At 51.9% G+C, this 25398-nt stretch overlaps 1 protein-coding gene across 2 annotated transcripts in view; it reads right to left on the bottom strand.

The window, feature by feature from the left end:
• The window catches only part of FBLN1 (fibulin 1), a 74339-nt gene extending 49420 nt beyond the window's left edge, over positions 1 to 24919 (bottom strand). For both annotated transcript variants that reach the window (XM_027854251.1, XM_027854252.1), the window contains exons 1-2: positions 24553 to 24919; positions 827 to 932 (exon numbers count right to left, since the gene is read on the bottom strand). In XM_027854251.1, the coding sequence (XP_027710052.1) occupies positions 827 to 932; positions 24553 to 24619 (173 nt within the window). In that variant the 5' untranslated portion in view covers positions 24620 to 24919. The remainder of the gene's footprint in view (positions 1 to 826; positions 933 to 24552) is intronic.
• Positions 24920 to 25398: the final 479 nt, after the last annotated feature.

Below are 25398 nucleotides of genomic sequence, written 5' to 3'. Positions count from 1 at the left end.
CTCATTTCTTTCATCCTCTCTTAGTCTGTTTCTCTGTCTCTGTCTCTGTCTCTCTGTCTCTCTTTCTTTCATACACACACACACACACACACACACACACACACACACACACACAGACACGGCTGCTTAACCACACTCCAGGATTACCAGGGGCCTCTCTCAGATTCCTCACTTGAAGCACAATGGCTGCCCTTCAGTCCCAGCTGGCCCTCCTTATCTGCTGGTCTTTGAATCATAAACATTTGATCTTCCAACATCCCAGTCATCCGAGTTTCCTGTTTTTTTCTCCTTTGTTTGACCTGCCCCTCCTCTGACTCCTCAAGAATTTGCTCACTTGGAATTTCAGTCCCCTTGGTCAGGGCTGGGCCTCAGAAGACTGTCCTCAGTGCTGATACATGGCGGTCAAGGGGACCTGAGTAGGAACTTTCTCCAGCCCACCAGGGAATCTGGGACTTGTCCCTCCTTTTCTGGAGCAGGTAAGCAGGGGAGAAAGAAGGCCACCCGAGGAATCCCTCCCCTTTCCCAAGTTTTTTACCCCCATAAACCTGTAATAACATTAGATAATCATTGAGCACAACTATTACTACGTTGCCTTATGTCCCATGGTCAGTCAGGAAGACTTTATGAAGCACCTGTGTGTGCTGAGCACTGTCCTAGGTGCTGACAACGCACAGACAAAATTCCCTGCCCTCTAGGAGATTACTTTGTCCCAGGGGGACACACCCATCTAGGGCACCAGTGGAGCTTTGGCCTGGGGAGTCACAGGAGAGGAGAAGGAGCCAGAGGGCAGTGACCATCACACATGGCAGGGTACGGGGTAGTGTACCTGCATTCCTTGGATTCCGAAGCATAGGGTACCGAACAGTCTCGTTTCTGGGTGGCCAGCCTATGCCCATCTGCACAGCAATCTTCCATCAGAACATCTGCAGTCGCTGCAGGAAAGGGGGAAGCAGGTGAGTTTTGTAGCATTTTGCTGCCTGTGAACGTCCACGGGGACAAGCGCAGGAATGGGGGAATTGACCTTTGGAGGACAGGTGATGTCTTCAATGCTGGGAGTCCCTCCACTGCTGCAGGCTGCGTTCCCTTTACAACTTCTTAGACTGTTTTCTAGAGTTACTTTAAAAGGTCCCTACAGCAATACCCAAAGGGCTATCAAACTGTGCATACCCTTTGATCCAGCAATACTACTGCGAGGTCTATATCCCAAAGGCATCCAAAAAAAAGGGAAAAGGACCTATTTGTACAAAAATATTTATAGTGGCTCTTTTTGTGGTGGCAAAAAATTGGACATCAAAGGGGTGCCCATCCATTGGGGAATGGCTGAACAAGTGGTAGTCTATGATTGTGATGGAATATTATTGTGCTATGAGAAATGACAAGCAGGATGATTTCAGAAAAACCTGAAAGACTTACATGAACTGATGCATAGTGAAGTGAAGAGAACCAGGAGAATGTTGTACACAGTAATAGCAACACTGTGGCAATGAAGAACTGTGAATGACTGAGCTCTTCGCAACAATACAGCAATCCAAGACAATCCCAAAGGACTCATAATGAGGCCGACTATTGGCCTCCAGAGAAAGAGCTGATATTGATGGAATACAGACTGAGGAAGGCTGTTTTCCCTTCCTTTCTTTCATTTTTTTTTCTCATTCGAGTCTTCTTGTACAAATAACTAATATGGAAACGTCTCACATGATTGCGCATGTATAACCTGTATCTGATTACTTACCATCTCAAGGAGGGGGGAGGCAGGGGAGAGAGGGAAGGAGGGATACATTTTAGAACTCAAAACTTTAAATAAAAATGTTTAAAAATATTTTTTAAAAAAGGTCCTTGCTTTCAAGGAGCTTACATTCTCAGAGGGTGATGGAGACAGGTCAGGAAAGGCCTATGAAGGTCACAGCAAAGGAGCTGAAGAGGCCAAGTCTCTTTGGAAGCACATTCTACAAGATATGGGGGGGCAAGAGCCCCCATGCCATGCTGAGGAACAGTGAGGAGGCATGTTAGCCTGGAATGGGGCACACATGGAGGGTCAGTGAGGAAATGAAATGGGAAGGTGGGGGGGGGCATTGAAAGCTCACACCTGGCTGGATTCTGTATTTTATCCTAGGGGTTCTAGGGAGCCCCTGTGGATGTTCGAGTGAGGTCAGATATGTAACCTGCCTGGAAACAGGGAGGCCTCCACCAGGGCGGGGAGCAGGGGGAATGCCTGCGCTGCTGCCCCTGAGAACCACACTAGGGACTGGAGCTCCTCTCATCACAAGCTGGTTCCCTCTGTGGCCTGAGTCCAGGACTGGATCCTGATGGACACTTGCTCCAACCGACAGAGAGACCATACACTAGAGCTCCTGGCCACCCCAGGACCCCCATTCCCTGCCAGACAAACATGTGAAGTCAGTCCTCAGAGCTCAGAGATCCATAGAAAGTGCATCCTGAGGATTCCAATGACACCCTCACAAGGGCGAGTAAGGATGTGTTCCCATGCCCATCATAAGCATAGCAACTGCCTTGACTCTTAGGCCCCCCCAGGCCAGATCAACCAAGCAAGGGGTCCCCCTCTGTGCCGCCCTATGCTACCACTCCTTCCCCAACACTCATGGGGCTAGTCAGGTTCAAGATCACCTGCACCAGCCACTGCTCTTGGTGGCAAGCAACAACTGAGCACCTACTATGTGCCAAGATCTGGGGATGCAAAGAGAGGCCTTAGACAGTCCCTGCCCTCCAGGAATTTACCGTCTAGTGGGGGAGACAGCGTGCAGACAACTTTGTACAAACAAGCAACAGGCAAGATAAATGGGGAAGCACCAGCATGAGGGGATGGGGAAAGGCTTCTTGCAGGAGGGACTGGGCAAATTTATAAGAATACAAGTAATTCCCCAACTGATAAATGGTCAAAGGATATGAACAGGCAGTTTTCAGAGGAAGAAATTAAAGCTATCTACAGTCATATGAAAAAATGGTCTAAATCATTATTGATTAGAGAAATGCAAATCAAAACAATTCTGAGGCACCATATTACATCTATCAGATTGGCTAAAATGACAAAACAGGACAATGATAAATGTTGGAGAAGATGTGGGAAAATTAGAACACTAATGCATTGTTGGTGGAGTTGTAAGATGATCCAACCATTTTGGAGAGCAATTTGAAACTATGCCCAGAGGGCTATAAAATGTGCATACCCTTTGACCCAGCAATAGCACTTCTAGGTCTGTATCCCAGAGAGACCATACAAATGGAAAAAGGACCCACATATACAAAAATATTTATAGCAGCTCTTTTTGTGGTGCCAAAGACTTGGAAATTGAGGGAATGCCCATCCACTGGGGAATGGCTGAACAAGTTGTGGTATATGAATGTAATGGAATACTATTGTGCTATAAGAAATGATGAGCAGGCAGACTTTAGAAAAACCTGGAAAGACTTGCATGGACTGATGCTGAGTGAAGTGAGTAGAACCAGGAGAACACTGTACAGACTAACAGCTACATTGTGCAATGACTAACTTTGATAGATTTATCTCTTCTTAACAATGCAAGAATCTAAGACATCTCCAAAAGTCTCATGATGGAAAATGCTATCCATATCCAGAGAAAGAACTATGGAGTTTGAATGCAGATCAAAGTATACTATTTGCTCTTTTTTTCTTCTGTTTTGTTTTGTTTCTTCTTTCTTCTGGTTCCTCCTATTGGTTCTAATTCCTTACAACATGACTAATGTAAAAATATGTTTAATAGGAATGTATATGTAGAGCCTATATCAGATTGTGTGCCATTTGGGGGAGGGAGGGGGAGAAAATTTAAAACTCAAAAGCTTATGGAAGTGATTGTTGAAAACTAAAAATAAATTAATTAATTAAAAAAAGGAGGAGGGACAGAAGTGAGCACAGGAAACCTCAGCGTTGTCAGAGCCCCTTTTCTAGGGGCCAAAGAGGGGGAGTCCTGCCTGTCTTCACTCCAATTCATCCTGCCCAGATCCCATTTGTACACAGCTACCTCCGTGTTGTCTCCCCCATTAGACTGGGAGCTCCCTGAGGGCAGGGGCTGTCTTGTGCTTCTCTTTGTGTCCCCAGGGCTTGTTCTTAGTAAGTGCAACCTAAATGCTTGTTGACTGACTGAGTGACTGAAAACTCATAGAGCTGATTAGGAAGGATCTTGTCCAACTGCCCCATTTGACAACTGAAGAAGCCAAGGCCAAACTGGTGGTCATACATACTTTTCACTTGACCTCCAGTAAAGTGAAGTGGCCAGACCTCCAGAGCTCTGGGCCTGAGAGTGAGAAGACCTGAGTTCTAATCCTGCCTCAGACAATTACTAGCTGCGTGATGCTGGGCAATTCATTTGATCTATCTGCCTCAGTTTCCTTATCTATGAAATGGAGATAATAAGAGCACCTATTTCCCAGGGTAGTTGTGAGGATTAATGAGATCCTGTTTATAAAGTGTTTTACAAACCTCAAAGTGCTATAAAAATGCTAGCTATTATGTTTTTGTGCAAGTCCCCCCCCAAGATCTCCTGCAGGAGCCCACCCTCCTTTGGGATTACTCTAATTGTGAGGAATTTTCTCCCTAATTTGGAGCCTCAGTGTCTCTGGCATCTCAGGCCCGACCCCCCTCCTCCCCAAGGCTTCTGGCTCTGCCCACTTCTGCCTCCTGCGGCCAGAAGGAACCAGGCCAATCTCTCCTCCACTCTGCATTCCTTCTGATACCCCAAGACAGCTCTCAGGTTCCCCCTGAGGTCCCTCTTCTTTGGGCTAAACCTACCCAGCTCCCTGTGCTGACCCCACTGGGACAGGAGCTCCAGTCCCCTGGACACCCTGGGGGGAGCAAGGGAAAAGGAGGGTCCCAGAGGGTTCCCTGTACAGGAAGGGCCCGTAGAGACAAACGAATCCCTGCCCTCATTCTGCAGGCAGGTGTCCGAGTCCTCTTCACAGCTCTACTCCTGTCCTGCTTGGGCATGTGCCAAGGTGGTCCAGGCCAGCCTAGGTTCCCATCTCCAAGCCTGCTGCTCCTGGCTGTCCTCAGCTGCCAGCCCTGATCCCCCCCCCAATCTACCTTATTTACCCTTCTTGGCACAGCTTTCCCAGACAGCTGATATAGGAACCTGGAGAGGGTTCCCACAAGTTACCCACCCGCTGGGGATTTCTGGGAACTGACCATTCCACTCTCAGCAGGCCTTCCCCAGCTTGGAATGGAAACAGTGTGACATTTTCTAACTAATGAATGACTCTTCAGGGGCCAAGTTGGGACAATCCCTGCATGGTCATGGTGGGCAGCATTCCTAGGGGAAGGGCGGGTCTTGGGCAGTACCTGTAGTGGGCATCTCAGGACAGAGGACAGCTCCCCAGAGAGCAGGGCACAGTCAGGCAGCTGTCTCCCAGCTCCACACTCCCACCAACCCAGCAAAGACCCCACCTCGACTGCATCTACTTTTTGATGCTCACAGGATGTTGGGGATGGGAAGGTGAGGCACAGATACTGTGCTGGACCGTCTGTCCCTGATCTTGGGGCTGTGGCACCTGATTTCCAATCCCATCTCCACTACCTCCTCTCTCTGAGGTGACTTGCGTCTCTGTTCAGGCCTCAGCTTCCTTCTCTGTAAAGAGAAAGGTCTGGGCTTGCTGACTTCCACATCCCTTCTGGCTCTAACTGCCGTGATCTAGGAGCCAGACTGTTACAGAGGAAGAAACCGCAGAATTTAGCCAGGGCCACAGAGCAAGCTGGGGGCAGAGCTGGGCCTGGGCTGCACTTCTCCTTCCTGCTGCTCTGCTCTGGATGGGATTCGTTCTCTGAGGCAGCAGAGGAAAAAGAAAGGGTGGGAGACAAGAGCCATCTGTTATGAAGTGGGAGGGGCCAGGTTGGGCTCTTCTGCTCGCTAGGGGCTGGATGGGGCACAGTCATATCTCTGGGAGTTCTGCTCACACCCCTCCCACCTTCAGAGAGTCACAGAATCGAAAGCAGACCCCAGGCCAAGGGATCTCCTAAGCTACCTCCAGAATCATGGAAGTCATCAGGTGGGAAGGGGCCTCCCCTCTGCCATATCCCAGCAGGAGGGTGACCAGTCCCTGTCTGCAGGGAGATCTCCTGAGGCATGCCCTTCCACCCTGCTGGGCTCTCCTGACCTTTAGCCCAAATCAGCCCCTCGAAGCCTGGTTCTGCTCACCAGGGCCAAGTGACACACAGTTAATCCTTCCTTCACAAGAGAGCCCTTCAAAATGCCCCCCATTTTACAAGTAGGGAAACTGAGGCAGACAGCAATGAAGGGATTTCTTCGAAGGCACACAGGTGGGCAACAGGAGAACAAGAATGTGAATGTAGGTCCTTTGACACTGCCCCTCCATGCTGCCACCAGAAAACTGGAGAGAAGAGGCAAGTGGCCACTCTCCCAGCCAGCAAAGCCGGAGCTGCTCTGGGCGCGGCACTGTAGAAACATTAGAAAGTGATTCAGTCACTTCATGCTTGATCCCAACAGGACCACAAAATGTTGGGTCTCCCAGGCCATTGGGAGACAGGAGCTGGACAGCAAAGGCCCCCCCACAGCAGCAGCCAGCGGTCTCTGTAAGGGGACAGGCATGGCAAGAGGCCTTACAGGGTGGCAGACGAGAGGACCAAGGCCCCTGGGGGCACCTGAACAGAAAGAAGGCAGGCCTGGGAGCCCAAGAGCCCGGGTTCGAAATCCTGCTCTGGAGCCCTGAGCATGTCCCAAGTGAGCTGGATGAGGTGAGCTCAGGAGTCCATCCCCCTGGAGACTGACCTTAGCTCTGCCAGTTCATACCCCCACTCTGACCCTCAGTCTCCTCTTCTGTAAAAGGAAGGGGCTCAGTGAGATAAGCTACTGGGATTATATACAAAATGTATCTGGTTAAGGATGGCTCCACTTTGGATTTCACACCATAAAAAATGGCCATGTACCCTTTAATGCAAACCTCATCACTCATGCTTGGACAATTGCCATAGCTTCTGGAGGGGTCTGTCTACCTCAAGTCTCTCTCTCCTCCGGTCCATCCTCCATTCACCCACCACAGTGACTTCCCTAAAACACAGGTCCAACCATGTCATCCCCTGCTCAATAAACTCCAGCAGCTCTCTATCACCTCCAGGATCCAATACATGATTCTCTGCTTGGCGTTCAAAGCCCTGCAAAACCTGCCCTTCCTCCCTTTCCAGTCTTCTCACCCCTCACTCCCCCAACACCTTCCCTTCAATCCAGCGAGCCTGGTCTCCACGAATGCTCCACAAGTGAGAGCCTCCATCTCTCAGCTCCAGACCATTTCCCTGGCTCTGCCCCATGTCTGGAATTCTCTCCCTCCTCCACTCTATCCTCCCAGCACCATTTAAGTCCCAACTAAACCCCACCTTCTTCAGGAACCTGCCACAACTCTGCTTTTCCTCTGTTCATTATTTCCTATTTATCTTGTATGTAGCTTACTTTGTATATATTTGTACATTGTCCACACCATTAGATTGTGAGCTCCTTGAGGGCATGACTGTCTTTTGCCTCTTTGTTTGGCACACAGTAGGCACTAAGTAAATGTTTATTGATTGATGTCAGAATACTGTCCATTTAGCTTAAAGGATATTAAGTGGCAAAACTTTCCAAAAGCTCTTAGTTGAGGATTGTTTCAGGCTAATTTCATCAGGCCCCACAGGTGGATTTAGAAGACCAAAGCAATGCGAACACATCGATCTAACCATCCACCCTGGAAAAACAAAGTGGATAAAAAACACCCTGCAGTACCCAGACTATGGTAGCAGCTGGACAGAGAGGCTGTTACATGAGTCCATAAGGTCATCCCTATGGGACAAGGGCTGCAGATGAAGAATACAATGGGCCTGGGGCTGAAGAGGGGGAGAAGAAACTGGACCGCATGATGTCTGTGGAAACATAGCGTTTGGAGTGAGCCCCAGCTGCTCATCACCCCACAAGTCCAACAACTTAACCGCAGCGCTCTCCAATGCCACATGGCCTTGAGTCATGGAATTCTATAATGTCAAAAGAATAGAAACTATGACTTACCCAAAGGATGAATGAAGAACCCATGCAGGGTTTAAACCAGCTGTTGCAGGTCACCTACCATGATGACAACTGGCAGGCCAGACACGATAGAAAAGCCAAGGTCAGACTGGAATAGAGGTGAGCAGGTCACATACTAAGAATAAAAGACCCTGGGTAGACCATCTACCAAGACAGCCAGAGGAAGACCTTCCTACTTCACTGTGTGACCTTGGGCAAGTCACTCAACTCACCCATCTGGGCCTCAGTTCTTCATCTGCAAAATGGGGGAGGGGGTGGTCAGATGAGACCTCAAAGGTCGCTTGCAGTGCCAGACCTAGGCTCCTATGAGCCCATGTGGGGTGGATTCTCAGGGTGGGGAGGGATTGTAGGAAAACATGAACGAAAATCCCCATATGGCCAAATGACTTAGAAGGGCCACCATCAGGTCTAGTGAAGGCAGGGCCCATGCCAGCAAGATCGTCAGTCCAAACTCCAGCTCCTTTTCAGTGGCCTGCCGCAGGTCACGCCCTGCTCAGCAACCTTCTGTGGCTCCCTATTGCTGCAGGATTCTGACATCAGCGCCTCTCTTTGGCTTCTCCAACCCTTCACCGCCATCTTTTGGAAGTTCTCCCTCCCTCCCTCCTGGAGGCTGCTTGAGGGCTGCCCCTAGGTCAGTGGGCCTCCAATGCCACCCTTGCCAAAATGACTTTGTGCCATCAGTCTCGGCATGTACTGCCCGCCTCCCATTTTTCATCACTTCCAGCCCAGGGTCTGGCACATAAGAGGCCAATTAGTCACCCTGATTCCAACGGGGAGGGGACGGGTTGTCCTGAGGAGAGAATAGGTTTCATTTTTCCAAATATCAACAAATGCTGTGTGTGGGGGTGGGGGGACAGGTTGATTCCATCCCAGTCACTGATTAAGAACAGATGTTGCTCCAGCACTGAGCTCTGTTTACTGGTTCTGAGGCCAAAGTCAACACAGCGACTAACCTTTTAGCAAATGCTCCTTGGACCCCAAATGCCGGGCTCTCAGTGGGACGGATCTCATTTCTCTGCCTCATCTAACGTCAACTGGAAAGTGACCAAAGCCCAGGACTCCTTCACTGCTGCCCTCTTTGCTACTCAAACTTCAGTGCAGGACACAAAGTCATTTGGGAATGAAAACCACGGGACCGAATCAGAGTGAGCACCGGACCCGGAGTCAGGAAGACTCAAGTTCCAATCCATTCTCAGATACTTCTTGGCTGGGTGACTTTGGCCAAGTCACCAACTCCCCGCCCTGGGTTATTATGCCTTCTAAGCCCTACAGCATGATATCGACGCACGCTGTTGTTATTTTTGTGAGTATTACTAGAAGATCCCAATTCAAATGTCCCCAACACACACAGTTTCCTGATAAAGGGGTCAAAAACTCCAGAACAAAGGGCTATAGGAGGGCCGGTGAGGAGTGGCAGTTCTGAGCCAGGGAAAGGAGGCTTCGCAGGAGAACACGGATTTAGAGAAAGGAGCTGAAGGAGGGCAGGGCAGGGAAGAGATGGCCATACGAAAGGTCACAGAAGAGCCCAAAGAAGAAACAGAAAGAGGGAAAGGAGCAGTCCAGACAACATCTCTATCGAAGTTTTTTTTTGTAGTGGGGTAGAATCATCTGGGGAACAGTTAAGCCAATTATGGAATGTAATGGAACACACTACCATGTTGTAAGAAATGATAAAAGGGAAGGGAGACTGAAGCGGGCAGCATCGAGAGAACTGTTACACAATCAGTTGTATAAACTGGCTCAGAGCCACACACTTTTAGACACGGCCAATGGGGAGAATTTATTTCATTTGATAACTTGCTGGAAAGGAGTATTGGGAAGGCAGGAAGAATTGGTAATTGGTAGGAAAGGAGGTGGGGGTAGCTAGAACAATGCCAAAAAAAGGGAAGAATGTATCAGGGAAACATTTAAGGAAAACACAGAAGAGATTGGGAGTTTGGGGGCCAACACAAATAGTTAAGACAGTTTGGGAAATAACAAGCTAAGTGGAATCGATATATGTGTGTATATACGTATATACATGTGTATATGTGTTTGTGTGTGTGCACACACACTCATTTTAGTGTAAATGATGCAATTTGAACTTCAATCCTCTTTTTCTGCTCTTTGTATATGGCAATGTCTATGTTTATTGGTATTTGTTGAGTTTAAAATAGCAAAAAAAATACTTTTTAAAAAGAAGCACAAGAAGAAGGAGAAGGAGGAGGAGGAGGAGGAGAAGGAGAAGAAGGAGAAGAAAGAGAAGGAGGAGGAGGAGGAGGAGAAGAAAAGGGTGTCCTTTGGATGCTGGCCCACTTCGTCCTTCTGCAGACACCCCAGGATGTGTCTACACCCTCTTTCAGATAACAGCGAGGAGCGGAGGTCACCTCTCCCCAGCCCGCCCCTGCCCCAAGTCTTTTCTTGTTGGCATCATCCAGGCACCCGGTGCCAACCGCCCCCCACACCCCAATCCTGGTCTCTCTCTTCCAGATGTGCTCAACTTGTTGGTGTCTTTGCTAAAATGTGGCCCCCAGAATGGAACCCCATACCGCAGACATCTGACCAAGGCAAAGCAGGATGGGATTCTTGCTTCCTTTGTGAGTGCTAGGCTTCTGTTAATGTGGCCAAATATTTCATTAGCGTATTGGCGGCCATACCTCAGTGTTGGCTCACTCGGAGGCTGGACCCACCATGTCCCTCCCCCCAGGCCTCTTTCCCATGAGCCGCATCTGGCCGCATGTCCCACCCGCCCCCATCCTGCTCTTCCTCAGTCACAGAAGTCTCTGATTGAGCTCATCTATACAATGGTGGGGGGGGCTCTGGGCTTCCTTAAGGTCCCTTCTGGCAGCCCATCCCATGGTCCTGTCTCTCCTCTGCCAGGACCCTGTCTGCTCTCCTGAAGGGCTTCCCTGTGGATTGACTTGTATAACCCAAGCAGAGGACTTTGTAATAATCCAATAATCCCTCCTAAATTCCATCTTGTTAATGTTGTCCTGTCAAGACCTCTCTGAATCTTGCCTCCATCATGCAGCCCATTACTTGGCCCTCCCGCTGCAGAAGATGTTGAGGGGAAGCCTGGGGGCCAGTGCTATCAGGAGACCTACCCTGAGAGGCAGCAGGGGGGCCAGGATCAAGCTGAGAGTCAGGGGACATGGAAGGTGCAGCCACAATATGTGAGGGAAACTGAGGAGATCCTCCCCAGCATGCAACCCAAAAGCTAGAGCTATGTCCTCAGAGTTGGTGGCCCACGTTCTACCATCCACCACAGGGCCTCTGTTGACCCTCTGCACCCCCTCCCCAATCTAGGTCATTCTCAAGTTCCATAAGTAAGCCCTCTATACCCTCCATTGTAAAATATACATGCATGTATATTTATGCATGGGTATCCATATACACAGAGATACATAGTGTATGTGTACATGTATGTGTATGTGTACATGTACTGGGGCAGGACCAAGGACAGAGACCATTGGCACAGATCTAAAGACTGGTGTGATAATGATAAGAGCCGATATTTCTCAAGCATTTTAAGGTTTACAAAGCACTGTCCATGTACATGACCTCCCTGGATCCTCACAACAGCCATGTGAAATAGATGCTATTATCCCTATTTTACAGATGGGGAAACTGAGGCATGGCACAGATAAGTGAGTTACCCAGGGTAACAAAGTTATTGCAAAGTGTCTGAGACAGAAGGGAATTCTGACTGCTCTGCCCCAGCCCCCACCCCCACCCTGCTCTATCCAGGTAACAGTGACTGACTAGCTACATGAACTCTCAGGCCACTTGGGACTGGGATGGCCCAGATAAAGGCTTGGGCCTGAAGTCAGGAGACCTGGGTTCAAATCTCAACCTTTTCTTTTCAGACTGTGTCACAGGGCTGCTCACAGATCTCACACCACTGCTGATTGACAGGGGAGTTCTGATGGGCTCTGCTTTTGCCCCCACTGCTCCAGGAGATTACCATATTGGTACTGGACTTGGGACAGTGCCCAATCAGAGCTCCCGAGCTTGAGAAATCCACCAGCCTCGGCCCCGTAGGAGGGCCGATGGGTGGGTACCCCCTCACCTGACAGGATGACTCAATGTGGGACCTTGGAAAAGTGGCTTAAGAGATGCCAAACTTGGAAGTCTTAGGCACTCTAATCAACACAAGGACCACCCATGACTCTGGAGGGTCCATGATATAACAGGCCATCCACTCTGATAGAGAAGTGATGAACAGCTCAGTGCTGTTTGAGACCTTGGGGGGACATGGCCTATCAGGATATTTGCTTTGCTTGACTAGGCAGCTAGGTGGCACAGTGGATAAAGTGCTGGGCTCGGAAGACCTGAGTTCAAATCCAGCCTCAGACACTCACTAGCTGTGTGACCCTGGGCAAGTCGCTTAACCTCTGTTTGCCTCAGTTTCCTCATCTACAAAATGAGCTGGAGAAGGAAATGGCCAACCCCCTCCAGTATCTCTGCCAAGACAACCCCCAATGACCCAGACACAACTGAAAGACCGAACACCACCAAGAAGGGGGTTTTATTTCTCTGACTTTCTCAGTGGGGTAGTGTAGAGGAGGAGGCAGAGAAGGAAAATCTTCATTGAAAAGAAAATTAAGCTCTCTCTGACAGCCTGCTTCCTCATCTGTAAAGTGGGGAGAACGATACCCAGAGCATTCAACTCACAGGGCTGTCAGGAGAGTCCAGGGAGATATTGGCCGTGAAGGGCAATGAACCTAGAGCTAGAAGGGACTTCAAAGACCATCCAACCCAACCCTCTCATTTTACAGATGAGGAAACTGAGGCACAGGGAAGTGACTTGCCTAGGGTCACATATAGAGTGGGTGGAAAAGGTGGGATTTGAACCCAGGACCTCTGAACACAGATCCATCACTCTTTGCACTGTAGCCAAGGAGAGCTGAGGCAGACGATCAGAAGACTAGGTTGGTTTGAGTCGCAGGCCCTGAATGTGAATTCCAATTCCATTCCTCACCACACTGTTGGGGATGTGGAAGAAAGAATTGATAAATTAGGCTAGGAACTCAGAGAATCAATCAGCAAACATTTATTTAGTGCCTACTCTGTGCCAGGCACTCATGCCATCTGCTATTGGTACAAAGACTTTCTTAGATCCCTCCCATTCTCACCTTCCCATCCTGGAGATGCCTCCCCCCTCCCCCCTCCGTTGGGACTGGTGAGACCCCAACCCAGCCAGTCTCACTGCACGCTGGCCTCCATGGCCTCCTCTCCTGACTGCTCCATAGCAGCCTGGCTCCTGTGTGGGCACTCTTACACACCCACACACCCACACCCACACCCACACCCACACACACCCACACACACCACATGTACATGCACCACACACATCACACTTGACACTCATATCACATAATACCTCATATACCACACACGTATCATACACACCATACAAGACAGGCTTCACACACATATGTACCACATGCACATACTATACTCACATCACATACCAATATACATCACATACCACACACATACACCACACATGTACATCACACATATACACATCTCACACACATGCATATGTGCACACACTACATACACACAAGTGTTCCACACCATACAAGGCACGTGCACACATGTGTCCCACCTATACAAGGCAACACACACACACACACACACACACACACACACACATACCCTTTCCAGCTCCCTGCTGTATGCTGTCTTCCCCCATTAGAGTGTAAGGTCCCTGAGGGTGGAGACTGTCTTTCTGCTTGTGTTTATCCCCAGTCCTTAGCATAGTGCCTGTTACCTAGTATGCACTTAATAAATGCTGTGCTGAGCCATCTAAGGCAGACATGAAGCCATCCCTGGACATTTTATAAGGACCATCAGATTTTTAGAGCATGAGGGCCCCTTGATGCCATTTGTGACCCGATGCCACAACTTTACAGATGAAGAAACTGAGAAGCAGTAAATTGGCAGTGGTCAGCCAGCCAGCCAGGAAATCTCTGAGAGGGATTTGAACCCAGGCTTCCCTGACCCCAAGTCCAGCTGTCCCCAGGAGTGCTGAGATCATGCAATCCAAAAGGCCTGAGCTTGACGCTCGTGTCTACCATGATGAATGGCCAGGCGGTGTCCCTGGTCAGGACTGACGCTGAGTGGCCCATCTGTTTGTGGGTCATTTGGCCTGTCTCTGTTCCACACAAAGACAACTTAGTCAAATGGTAAACATCTGGAAATAGAGCCCTCCCTCCCTCCATCCTGAGCAGTGAATGCAGAGGTTCTGAAAAGGAAAAATGTCTCCTCCCAACGTTGATGGACTCCTTAGGAGAGCTCCCAAAGCTGCCTGAGGCTGGGCCTTCCCCGGCTTCCAGATCAGGGCAGGCCCAAGATTCCACTCAGCCAGCATCTAGGCAGCTCTTAGGAAGAAGTGATTAAGCTTGCACAAAGCCCGCCCTGGCCCCAGTGTGGGGCCAAGGAAGGAGCAGGGCCCTGGGGCCTGGAGGCGCTGGCTCTAGACCTCACCAGCCAAACAACGTCCCCTCTTGGAACTTCAGGGAAAGGGATTGAGAGTGCTCACACCTCCCACCAGCCTCCCAGGGCTCACTGAGCCCATCCAAAGGGGAGCTGTCCCTGCTCTCCTGAAACTTGAAATCTGATGAGGGTGACCTGACAGACATCAGAAGAGCAGCACAGGAAGTGAGACAAATACAGGAGAGTGGTGCCCAGCAATGTTAATGAGAGGGAGCACGGCAGGGCAGTCAAAGAGAGCTGACCGTGGGTCAAGAAGCCCAGGGTTCCAGCCCTGATGATGAAATATCCTGGCTGGGGGCCCCCACACCTGCAGCTCAGGGGCTGTGCCTCACTGGGCTTGACCTGCGCCAATGACATCATAGTTCTGTTTCCCTTACACCTCCCCAAATTACCTTATGAATATGAAATGTGAAAAAGCACTATTTTCTCAATCTTATGCAGTTAGAACTGCAAAGCTATAAAAATTCCAGGTAGAAATTATAATATTGACAACATCTGGGAAGGTGGTGAGCTAAGGCAGAGAAAAGATCTGTCTCCTATCTATTCTACTGGGGGAAGGGGAAGTGAATAAACATTTATAGAAGCCTACTGTGTGTGAAGCACCTTACAAATCTCATCTCATTGGATCCTCACAACAACCCCAGGAGGTAGGTGTTGTCATTATCCCTGTTTTACACTTGAGGAAACTGAGGCAGAGGGTAAATGACTCTTTCAGAGTCACCCAGCTAGGAAGTACCTGAGGGAGGATTTGAACTTGGGTCTTCCTGCCTGGGGGCCCAGCACTCTGTGCACTTTGGCGCCCCCTAGCTGCCTTGGTGCCTATTTATATACACCTGGGCTCCTCCCTCCTCAGAATGGAAGCTCCATGAGACCAGGGACTTGTTCTTTTCCTTTGGAGCCAGGTGCCTGCACACAGTAGGCACATGGTTTTTGGTGGTTCATTGATTGAGCTTAGAAGAAAAATAGCTTGTATTTATTTCGTCAAATTTACAAAACCCTTTGCAAAGGGTTCTATAAATGCACATTCTTGTCAGGTTTGGGCAAGTCACTTCTTTCCGGGCCTCACCAGCCTCTTTTGTAAAAGGAGGGGGTTCGACCAGATGGCCTCCGAGGATTCTTTCCACTTTAAACCTAGGAGCCTGTGACCATGTGATCATATATGATAACTCCCACAAGAGATGCAAACAAAATGCCATCAGACTGAGAGCTGGAGAGGATCGCAGAATATAATCAATCACCAAGCGCTGCTGAAGCACCTACGATAGGCCAAGCACTGGTTAGGTGCTGAGAATACAGGAACAAAGAATGACAACATCCCTACTGGAAAGGAGCTCAATTCTCATGTAAGGTCTCCTGGAGGAAGCGGAAGATCCTTCTCTCTGAGGATCATTTCAAATAATTGGGAGTGATAAAGATGGAAAAAGGCCTGCCTTCCTGAAGCATCTGGGCTGAGGGCAGGGTAAAATTTCAGCAGGCGGAGAGGGAGCCAGGCATCCCAGGAGGAAGGGGGAAAGAAAGGAAGGAAGAAAGGGAGGGAGGGAGGAAGGAAGGAAGGAAGGAAGGAAGACAGGGAGGAAGGAACAGAGGGAAGGAGGGAGGGAGGAAGGCAGGGAGGGAGGAAGGAAGGAAAGTCTGGAGGTAGAGAAAGAAGTACAGGACGTGTTTAAGGGGCAATGTGTAGTCAGAGAGAGGAGAGGCGGTTGGAGAGGCAGCTGGGAAATGTCTAGCAGGGCCTTGAGTGCCAGACCTAGGAGCTTGGACTTTATTCTCTGGACAAGGAGGAGCCGTAGGAGATTAGAGCAGCGGAGGCGCCTTCCCCAGCTCCCAGGCTGATTCTCGGAACTCCTGCGAAACCCGGACTCCAGCGCAGCTGAGGACGTAGCTGGGAGGGAGGGGGGACGGCTGGGGGCTCTGGCTGCAGCGCCGGTCGGGGTCGCGGGCTCAGCTGAAGGGAGGAGGCGCCACCCCAGCGACAGAGGTGAGCGGCTCCTTCCTGGCTCCTTCATAAAGGATCCAGGCTCTTTGATCGTCTGTGGCTTCAGGCAAAGCAAGGAGGGGGACCCAACATCTAAGGAGAAAGAACCAAGCAGGAAGTTGGCCGTTCTCCCCCAGAGCCAGGTGGTTGGTGACGGCCAGCGAAGGGCCGCGAAAGAGCCCCCGGGGATGACAGACAGCTGCGAGGTGGGGGCTCCGGCAGCCTGGAGGCTGGCGCAGGACAAAACCAACATTTATCCTTAAGCTCGGTTCTCAGAAGGCAAAAGAAGCCGGAGAGATTGTCCCACCCGACTGCCCTAGACAGCAAGCGAGGAAAGGAAGCCGGGAGAAAGAGGCTGATTCACAGCCACCCGGCTTCAGCTGCCACTGAGACTGCCCAGGCCTCCTGACTCCTCACTGACAGGAGCTCACCTCTGCAGAATGTCTCACGGCCGGGAATGGATACACACGTGTGTGTGCACGTATATAGACATGCAGACACACATATACATACATGTACATATACACACATCCTCTCATCTGAACCCCACAACAGCCCTGGGAGGCAGGGGCGATTATTATCTCCAATTTACAGGTAAGGAAACTGAGGCTTGCCCAGGGTCATGCCGCTAGGGAGTATCTGAGGCAGGTTTTGAACCCAGGCCTTCCTGAGCCAAGCCCAGCACTCTACCAGCGAACCACCAAGCTGTCTGCACCATCACAAACGAGGCAAGCCGGGGAGATTTAGACTTGCTCATCCAGTCCCACTCGCTCGAATGAGGGGTGCCCCTGAAAACTTGAAAAGCTCAACTTCAGACCCAAATAAACAAAAAGGGGGGAACGGCCCTGTAGCTTGCACTGGAAGATGGGTCTTGTCTCTCCCCCTTCCCCTGATGTCACCATCTTGGGGGCACAGGGTCACTCACTGGCTCTGGGCCTGCCGACGTGAGGGGGTGGTCAGAATGACCCGGAAGGCCCCTTCCAGCTCCAAACCCACCATGCTAGGACATTAGTTCAAGAAGGCTTTGGGTGAAGTCATCAGGTCTCAGCAGGTGGCTAATGAAAGCCAGACTGCCCTCACCCCCAGGCTGTCCAGGGCTGGCAGACCTCAGACTTCAGACCTCCAGGCCTTGAGCGTCAAAGCTAAGCACCACGCCATGGGGAGCAGCTGCCTCAGCTCAGCCTGGGCATGGAGGAGCTGCTGAGCCTAGAAGTTCAGAAAAAACACCTGGCCAGAGCCCCCTGAACATGAGCACAGCCAGATGCCCTTCCCTTTTGGCCATGGCCCATCTCCACAGACCCTCTGCTGGATACATGCTTGGTCTGCTCCAAACAAAACCACTTGGAGTGACATCCAAGCCTTCTCCACCCCCCCTGCAGCACCCCAGACCCTGGAGCCGGACCAAAAGCCCGCCCCTTTTTAGAGTGGCCAAGAAGGAGAAAACCTCCTCTAGCACTTGGACAGGGCCCCAAAGCCAGTTCTAGTCAGTGACAGCAGCGAATCCTCCACGGGGCCCCTGGGGACCCTGTAGTCCAACCTCTTCCTTTCAGCTCACTGGGATGAGTGTGGGCTCTAGAACCAGAGCAGCTGGGTTCAAATTCCATTTCTGCTACCCCCCAAGACCTTGGCCAAACTCCTTCCCTTCTCTGGGCCTCAGTTTCCCTCAGACCTGTGGTACTCCGAGCCAAGCCCAGATGCAGAAAACTGAGGCCCCAGGAGGGGCAGGGATTCGTCTGGTGTCAGGAGCAGAGCCAAGGGTCTGAGGTCCTATAAATCAGGGCTGATGGATGCAGGCAGACCCCACTCAGCTCTATTGGTTATTTCCATGACGTTTGGTGAGCGGACGTCCCCGGGCTGTTGGATCCAGGGAGGCCAAGTAGGGTCTTCCAAGCTCTGAGGCTGGCTCTCTACTGCTACACTGTCCTGCCTCTCAGGAGAGGTGGGGCTGTAGCAGAGAGAGAGCACTGGACTCATGAGTGTGAACACGGCCTCAAAGCCTGCCTGGCTGGGTGACCCTGGGGCCACTTCCTTTTTGAAATGGGGTAATGAGAGCTCCTATCCCACAGGTTCAAATGTTCTCTGAAGCTCTTTGCTAGATGAGGTCACCTCTGAAAGTTAGAGTCAACTGAATCCCAGAACAGAATCAGTCTGAAGCATCAATGATGCCCCTGGTGCTGAGGAGCCACAGAGTAAAGAATGAATGCTCCCGGAGGGAAGGAATGTGCTCACTTTGGCCTGTGTTCCAGAGCCCAGCAGGGTTGGCCACACTCATGCTTGATGAAGGTTTGTTGAATGAATGAATGACCTTCCACTCCCTGACGCTGTCTTTCTTCTTGGGAAGCCCTTATTAAGAAAAAGAAATCTTGTCCTGTTCTTGGGGACTGGGTGAGCTAGAAGACTTTGTGGGTCCCTTCATCCTGTCAGACACTAGGATTCCAGGTGGGAAAGCACAAAACGTGGTCAGAGGGGCAGTCATCTAGTTTAGCCAGAACCTAGAGGTAGTGGAGGGGAGTGATATGAAAAGAAGTCTGAAAGGCCAGCTTGTGGAAAGCCTTGAATGCCATTCCAAGGAAGTTACAGGAGCAGAGATGTGGCATGAAGATTAATTGATAATCCTTTGGCCCCATCTATACCGCGTGGCAAGCTTGGAAGTCGTGGCCATGTCCGGCACATAGGAGGTGATCAATGACTGGCTGGTGAATTAATCAGTCATAAAACACCATCATCCCCACGTTCAGTCTGCCCTGATAGCCCAGGTCAGCCTGACAATGAGGATTGCCGCGGCCGGCATCTGGAGCCCCAGGCTCTTTGGAGGCTGGGCCTTCTTAACAGGTTTTCAGAGCTGGAAGGCTCCTAGGGGAATTTCTGAGTTATTTACCCAGTCTCTAGGTTTTGCTGCCTTCACCACATAACCAGCTGTCTGGCATTCACAGAAAGAGTCTGAGTTTATCTAATCCAACTCTCCCTTTCGGCAGATGGGGAAACCAAGGCACAAAGTGAGGGAAATCTCAGTGCTTAGGAAGAGAGTTGGGATTTGACACCATTTCTGCCTCCAGATTTGACGCTCTGTCCACCACACCGCCACACCGTGGCTGCAATACTACGCAAGAAACTACACAATAGTTAAGCTCTGAGGCTGACTCGACCCACTGCTCCACACAGCTTCTCAACGATTTTTTAAAAGGATAAACCAAACTGCTGGGCACCTTTCTCGGGGGTTTATCATGCATTTTTGTCTGTCAGTCCCCTTATAGACTCTAGGACAGAGGGCCTGGCATCTTCTCTAAACCAACCACTCTTACTGTGCTTTGGGTTGTGTGAGCACCAAAGGTCTTTTCTCAGCCAGCCCCCAGGCATGGGAGGAGAGGGCATGGGTTACAACTCACCCCAGAGGGAAGGGTGGGCAGTGAGCATCACACACATCCAGCCCCTCCACCACACTGCTCACAGCATGTGCTGTGGTGCTTGCTAAGTAATCCTGTGTGGAAGGAAGTCAGTCACTAGATCAAATGAATTGGCAAATGGATTCCAGGCATTCGAAGCTCTGCCTGCCTGAGGACCATCCATCCTGCCTCACTGGTGACCCTGGATGATTAATGCAGAGAAAAGGGTGTTTTTGCCGACCTGAAGGTGCTTTTGAGAAGCAGATGGGTGTCCCATGCTGGGATCATCAGACTTGGAGACCCCCTTCTGCTCCAGGGGTAAAGTCATGCACCCAAGGTCCCTGAGCTGGCACTAGCCCCACCTCAAACCACACAGACCTAAGCCAACAGAACACCTGTGCTCCATAAGCACTGATGGGGGTGGGGGGAGCACTCCAGCATCATTGCCTTGAGGGCTGCCAGCCGCCATATGTTTCCCAGTAAAGTCCTCAGCCTTTGTTCTCTCTCCCACTTCCCTTTCCTGCTCTCTCTAATCACATCACTTAGCTGAGAAGCAGGAAGCCCCTAAACCCCAAGATCCTCACGCCCCCCCCCCGCACCCCCCGACTTCTCCATGCTGCCTCCCAGGGACCATCCCAGAGCCTCGGGGAGCTGTTGCTCAAGTGGGCATGTCTGCTGTTTCTGATAACTGGGGGCCCCCTCCCAGGCCGGGCTGCCTGCCCAATGGGCATCTGAGTCCACTCCCACTCACTCCTCATGATTCTGCAAACAGATGATGTGTTGGTGCAAGAACCAGCTTCTACCCCCAGCCCTGACCCTTAGGAGCTAAGTGAAGTGGGGCAAGTCCCTCCATTTTGGGGGGCCTCCGTTTCCACCCCTATAAAATGGGGAGCAGAGAGCTTGAACTGGACCTCCAAGGTCTCAGCCAGTTCTCCACCCAGCCTGTGATGCCATCACTCAGTCACCAGCTGCTTTCTTTCAGTCCTGATGCGCTCTGCCTTCCCCAGATCATGTTACGAAGCTTTTTCTGAGCCATAAATTCTTCCACCCCAGCCAAAAGGAATGTGGCAGCCCAGAGACCCAGGGGGACCTTGACCACCCACTTTCCAAACACCCCAAGCCTGAAATGGGCCAAGTTATTCTCTCTTCGACGGGTTTCCAACGATTCCATTCCCGAGAGGACTGAATAAGAACCGTACCAACAGGGGATGGTCTTACTAAAATATTTCTTTTGTTAGAGTGCTGCATGCTGTGATTTCAGCGGGGCACTGACTTGTAGGAATGGGGTGCTAAGGTAGAACTTGGGGTTCTGTGCTGTTACCTTGCTGCAAACTGTGCAGCCTGGGTGGGGGGGGGACTTTAACGCAGTCAGGAGGTCCCTGTGGTTTTAAGACCCTTAAGACCTGAGAACTCAGGATTCTCTGCATTGAACACAGCACAGAAAAGGATGGAACAAGGTCTGAGCACAACTCAGAGGCTGGCTAGGCCAAGCCCTTCATTTGAGATATAAGGGGACTAAGGTCTAGGGAGATGAAGGGATGGCCAAGGTCACGGAGCATCAGAGGCATGATTTGAATCCAGGGCCTGTGACTCCCGTTCTTCCCACAGGGCCAGGTTGCCTTCCAAGAAGGGCTTCTGGTGTGGCATAATGGGCTGCCCCCTAGATGGTGGGCCCCTCCCAGGGGTCTTTGGGTGAAGGCCGGCTAACCACTACTCTCAGAACCTTGTTCAGGTAAAGGCTGATGTACAGCTCTCAGCTCTTGAGAAGCACACTGCCCTCTGCTCAAGCTGTTCCCTGGACACCTGGAATGGGAATGCCCTCCCTCCCCATCTTGACCTCTGCCCCTGCCCTCCAAGCCGCACCCCGACCTGCTTTTGGCACACCTCTGAGGCATCATAACTCACTGCCAGGACTCACAGGAGATTCTAAGCTCCATGAGGGCAGGAGCTATACGGCACCTTTTACTTCCACCATGCTGCCTACCAGCCAACTGCACCCAGGTTTGACAGGCCTCACGAGTGACCCTGGGAATCGGGGGTCAGAGTCCAAGATCTAGAACCAGAAAGAAGCTTAGGATATGCCCAGACCACCTCCCATAGCCTACAGAGGAGGAAACTGAGGCCTAGGGTGTGGAAATTACTTGACCAAGGCCACACAGGCAGTGGTGAGCATGAGACAGATTTTGAACCCAGATCCCAGGACTTCCCACCACTCCACTAGGTAGGCAGCACACATGGTATGGAGGCTGGTGTTATGCCTCTTTCCCAGCATCCCACAGTCATGGGACAGTAGAATTGTGGAGTTCCTGCCCCTGCCTCGTCCCTGCCAGCCATGGGCTCTTTTCAGAATGCCAGTGGACTCAGTGGGTCCAGATACCTCCAGGAAAGGATTCCTGATTCAAAGACTTCTTGAACTCTTCTGAATTAGGCTGTTAATACCAGGTCACTTGATGTTCTGAGCAGAAGAGAGAAGGACCCTGGTCATCCTGGCTCAATGTCTGGCCCAGTGCTCCCAGGCTCTGGGATTCTGTCCTCCATCGTTCCTCCCTCCACTGAAACAGGTAGGACCCTCCTGGGATTCTCTTGGTCTCCATGAGGCACTAGAGCCAACGTAACTGTCCCCTGGCGCCCAGCTCCCTGTCCTTCCCACCAGGCCTGAAGCCATTCTATCCTGGCCAGACCTGCCAGAGCTTGAAAGCACCTCAGCTCCACCATGAGGCTCTGGGGGCTGGGGGAGGGGGAAACTTTAACTGCCCCTGTCAGGGTTATGTAAACACCTGACAAAAATCAATTCCTAACAGTTCAGCTCTTTGGGACTCTTTGGGATCCCTGCTGCCCACTCTTTCAAGCTTGCCTAATAGCTTTCCTGGTAGTTTGGGGGCCCCACCAAGAGAAACACCCCCCCAAGGCCATAAATGGAAGAGACTGGGGGGAGAGTTCTGTCCTTGGGGGTGAGCTACCAGTCAGCCTGGAGGGCAGGATTCTGATTGGTGAGAAGAAAGCTTGGGATGGGGGAAGGGTACAGAACCTTCCCCATGACCCATTTCTCCAGTGGCCAGGCCCAGCAGCCCCTGCCAGAGGGTGGAAGCCACTGCCCACTGCCAGGAACCTAGCAAGGCCACCTCAGCTGCCCAGTCTACACAGCTCAATCTTTAAAAATAGGTGATAGAGCTGAAAGGGACCTTAGAGACCAAGGAGTCCACCCCCTCTGTTTTACAGATGAGGAAACTGAGGCCAGAAAGGGGAAGGGACAAGGCTGTACAAAGAAAACCATGGCATTTCTGACATGGGAAGCGTCTTAATGGTCAGCTAATCTCACCCCTATCTGAACAATAACCTTCTAACGTATGGCTGGTCACACGTCTCTGCCTGAAGAGCTGGAGGGAGGCAAAGAACGGAGGCCGTGACCAGTTCTAGCTCTGGAGATTCGGCCAGACCATCTCAAGGAGTACCAGAGTCTGGGCACTTCCCGGGCTCCCCAAAGCTCCCCAAACTAGGCTGGCGGTGTCTCTTGGACAGACAGCATCTCTCCCAAATCCTCCCTTTTTTCACAAGTCTCCTCCCAACCCCAGGTGCTGGAGGCACTGCTGCTCCATTTTACAGATAAGGAACATGAGAGTCTGGACAATGGAATCTCACCCATACCCAACGGCCACAGAATCAGGGGAGGAAGCCAGAGACTCAGACTGAGTCCAGAGTAGGCCCCTTCCTGCTCCCTGAGACCTGGACTCCTCCAATAAGGACGGAGATTCTGCCAGGATGCCCATGGGGAAGGGAAAGAAAACATGTGCTCTGTCCCCCAGGCCCTTGAGCCCCTCCCCAGGAATGGTTCTGGTCTCTGGTTTTAATTGTTTTAAAAACAATGCTAGATTGTAGATTAGAGCTGGGGACACTGCAGGCAGGACCCCTGGAGAGGGGCTGCTTCCTCCCTAAGTGCTTTTTCAGCAGAGAAAAGGGAGGGTGAGCCAGCGGAGAAGGGGCCCCAACGATGTCTCTTCTGGCCCAGGCACGGACACCCTCAGCGAAAGGACCCAGCGTTCTCAACTCCCAAGTCTTTTGTCACTCTTTCCAGCAGCCTGGGCATTCGGATGGGCTGGCAAGGAGGGGGAGGAAGAGAACTTGGAAGATGGGGTGCGGGTGGGGGTGGAGGCTGAAGGCAGCTAGTCAAACTCCCTTTTTGACAGATGAGGGAACCGGGAAGCGACATGCCCGAGGTCACACAGGTGAGAAGAACGTCCCTCTCTCAAAGAAAGCTTTGAGAAAAGAGGGGAATGTGAGTGGGTGAGGGGTGAGAGGGGGTGGCAGGCAATGTGGGAGCAGGGCGGGGAGGCAGAGACGAGGCCGGAAGCCCTTGGGCACCTTTGGGGTGCAGGGGGTGGCGGTGTCGACGGCTTGTGCCAATGGCCCGGGATTCCTATGGGGCAAGGCGGGAAGCCGGAGCATAGCAGCACAGACGCTGCGAGGAACAAGGGATCGGAGCTTGGAGAAGCTCCCGAGCTTCGGAGTGGCAGAGAGAAAGGGGCGCGATGGAAGCCCGCAGAGGGGCCGTAAGTGGGAGAAGGGGGAGGCGAAGAGGCTGGACTCCCCGACACCGCCTCCTGCCCGGGTCCCCCTCCCTCCGACTGCGCCCCCCCTAATCTGGCCCCCAGCCCCCCAGCCGGCCCCCGCTCCTTACCTCTGGCGGCCAGCAGCGTGACGAGGGCCAGCAGCGCCAGCAGCCGCGGCGTCCAGGCCGGCTCCATGGGTCCCGGGACACTGGGAAGGGGGTGAGCCCCCTGCGCGCACAAAGGGCTGGCTGCCCGGGGACAGCGGCCTCTCCTCCTCCTCCGGCCGGCGGCCCGGCACCCGTTCCTTCCTTCTGGACGTGGGGGGCAGCGGAGGGCCAGCGAGAGGGACCGAGTGGGAGTGTGGGGGTCACTTGTGTGTGGGCGTGAGTGGGTCACTTATTGTGGGGGTGCCCAGCGGTCCCCAGGCCGCCCGCCTGCCTCTGTCCCGAAGAGCGACTTGCCCCGCTCCTTTTAATTATCCCGCCTGGAAGCGCTCTGGCCCGAGCCCAGCCTGGGCTGGGGGGTGCCGGAGTTGGGGAGGGGGAGGGCAGGGCAGGCGGGGGGGGCGGGGCGGGGGCGGGCCGAACGCTGGAGTAATTGCAGCAGGCCGCTCCGGGCTGGATTTCTGGCTGTCTCGATTTCTTTCTGCCTCTCTGTTTCGTCGTTCTTTAGAAACAAAAAACTCTACTTTTTAATCTCTCCTTCTGCTCTGTCTGTCTCCGGCTCTCTGGTTCTGTCTCTGTCTTGTCTTTTTTCTGGTTGTCTCAGTCTCTCTGTCTCCCTTTTTCTCTCCTTCCCTCTCGTAACCGACTCTTTTTTCCTCTCCTGCTCCTCTTCTCTCCCTTCTTTCCAAAAGTGAAAAGGGGAGGGGGCCCTCAGCTGGAGTTTCTCCAACCCCCCCCCCCCCATTCTAGGGTGCTCCTGCCAGGCCTAAGTCTGAAGGCCACTCAATGCTCCTTTAGGATGCCAGGCTC

The sequence above is a fragment of the Vombatus ursinus genome, unplaced genomic scaffold, assembly GCF_900497805.2.
Source record: "Vombatus ursinus unplaced genomic scaffold, bare-nosed wombat genome assembly UNPS02010394.1, whole genome shotgun sequence".
Lineage (NCBI taxonomy): Eukaryota > Metazoa > Chordata > Mammalia > Diprotodontia > Vombatidae > Vombatus > Vombatus ursinus.
Note: the sequence above shows the minus strand (reverse complement) of the source record. Positions and strands in the feature narration are given on the sequence as shown.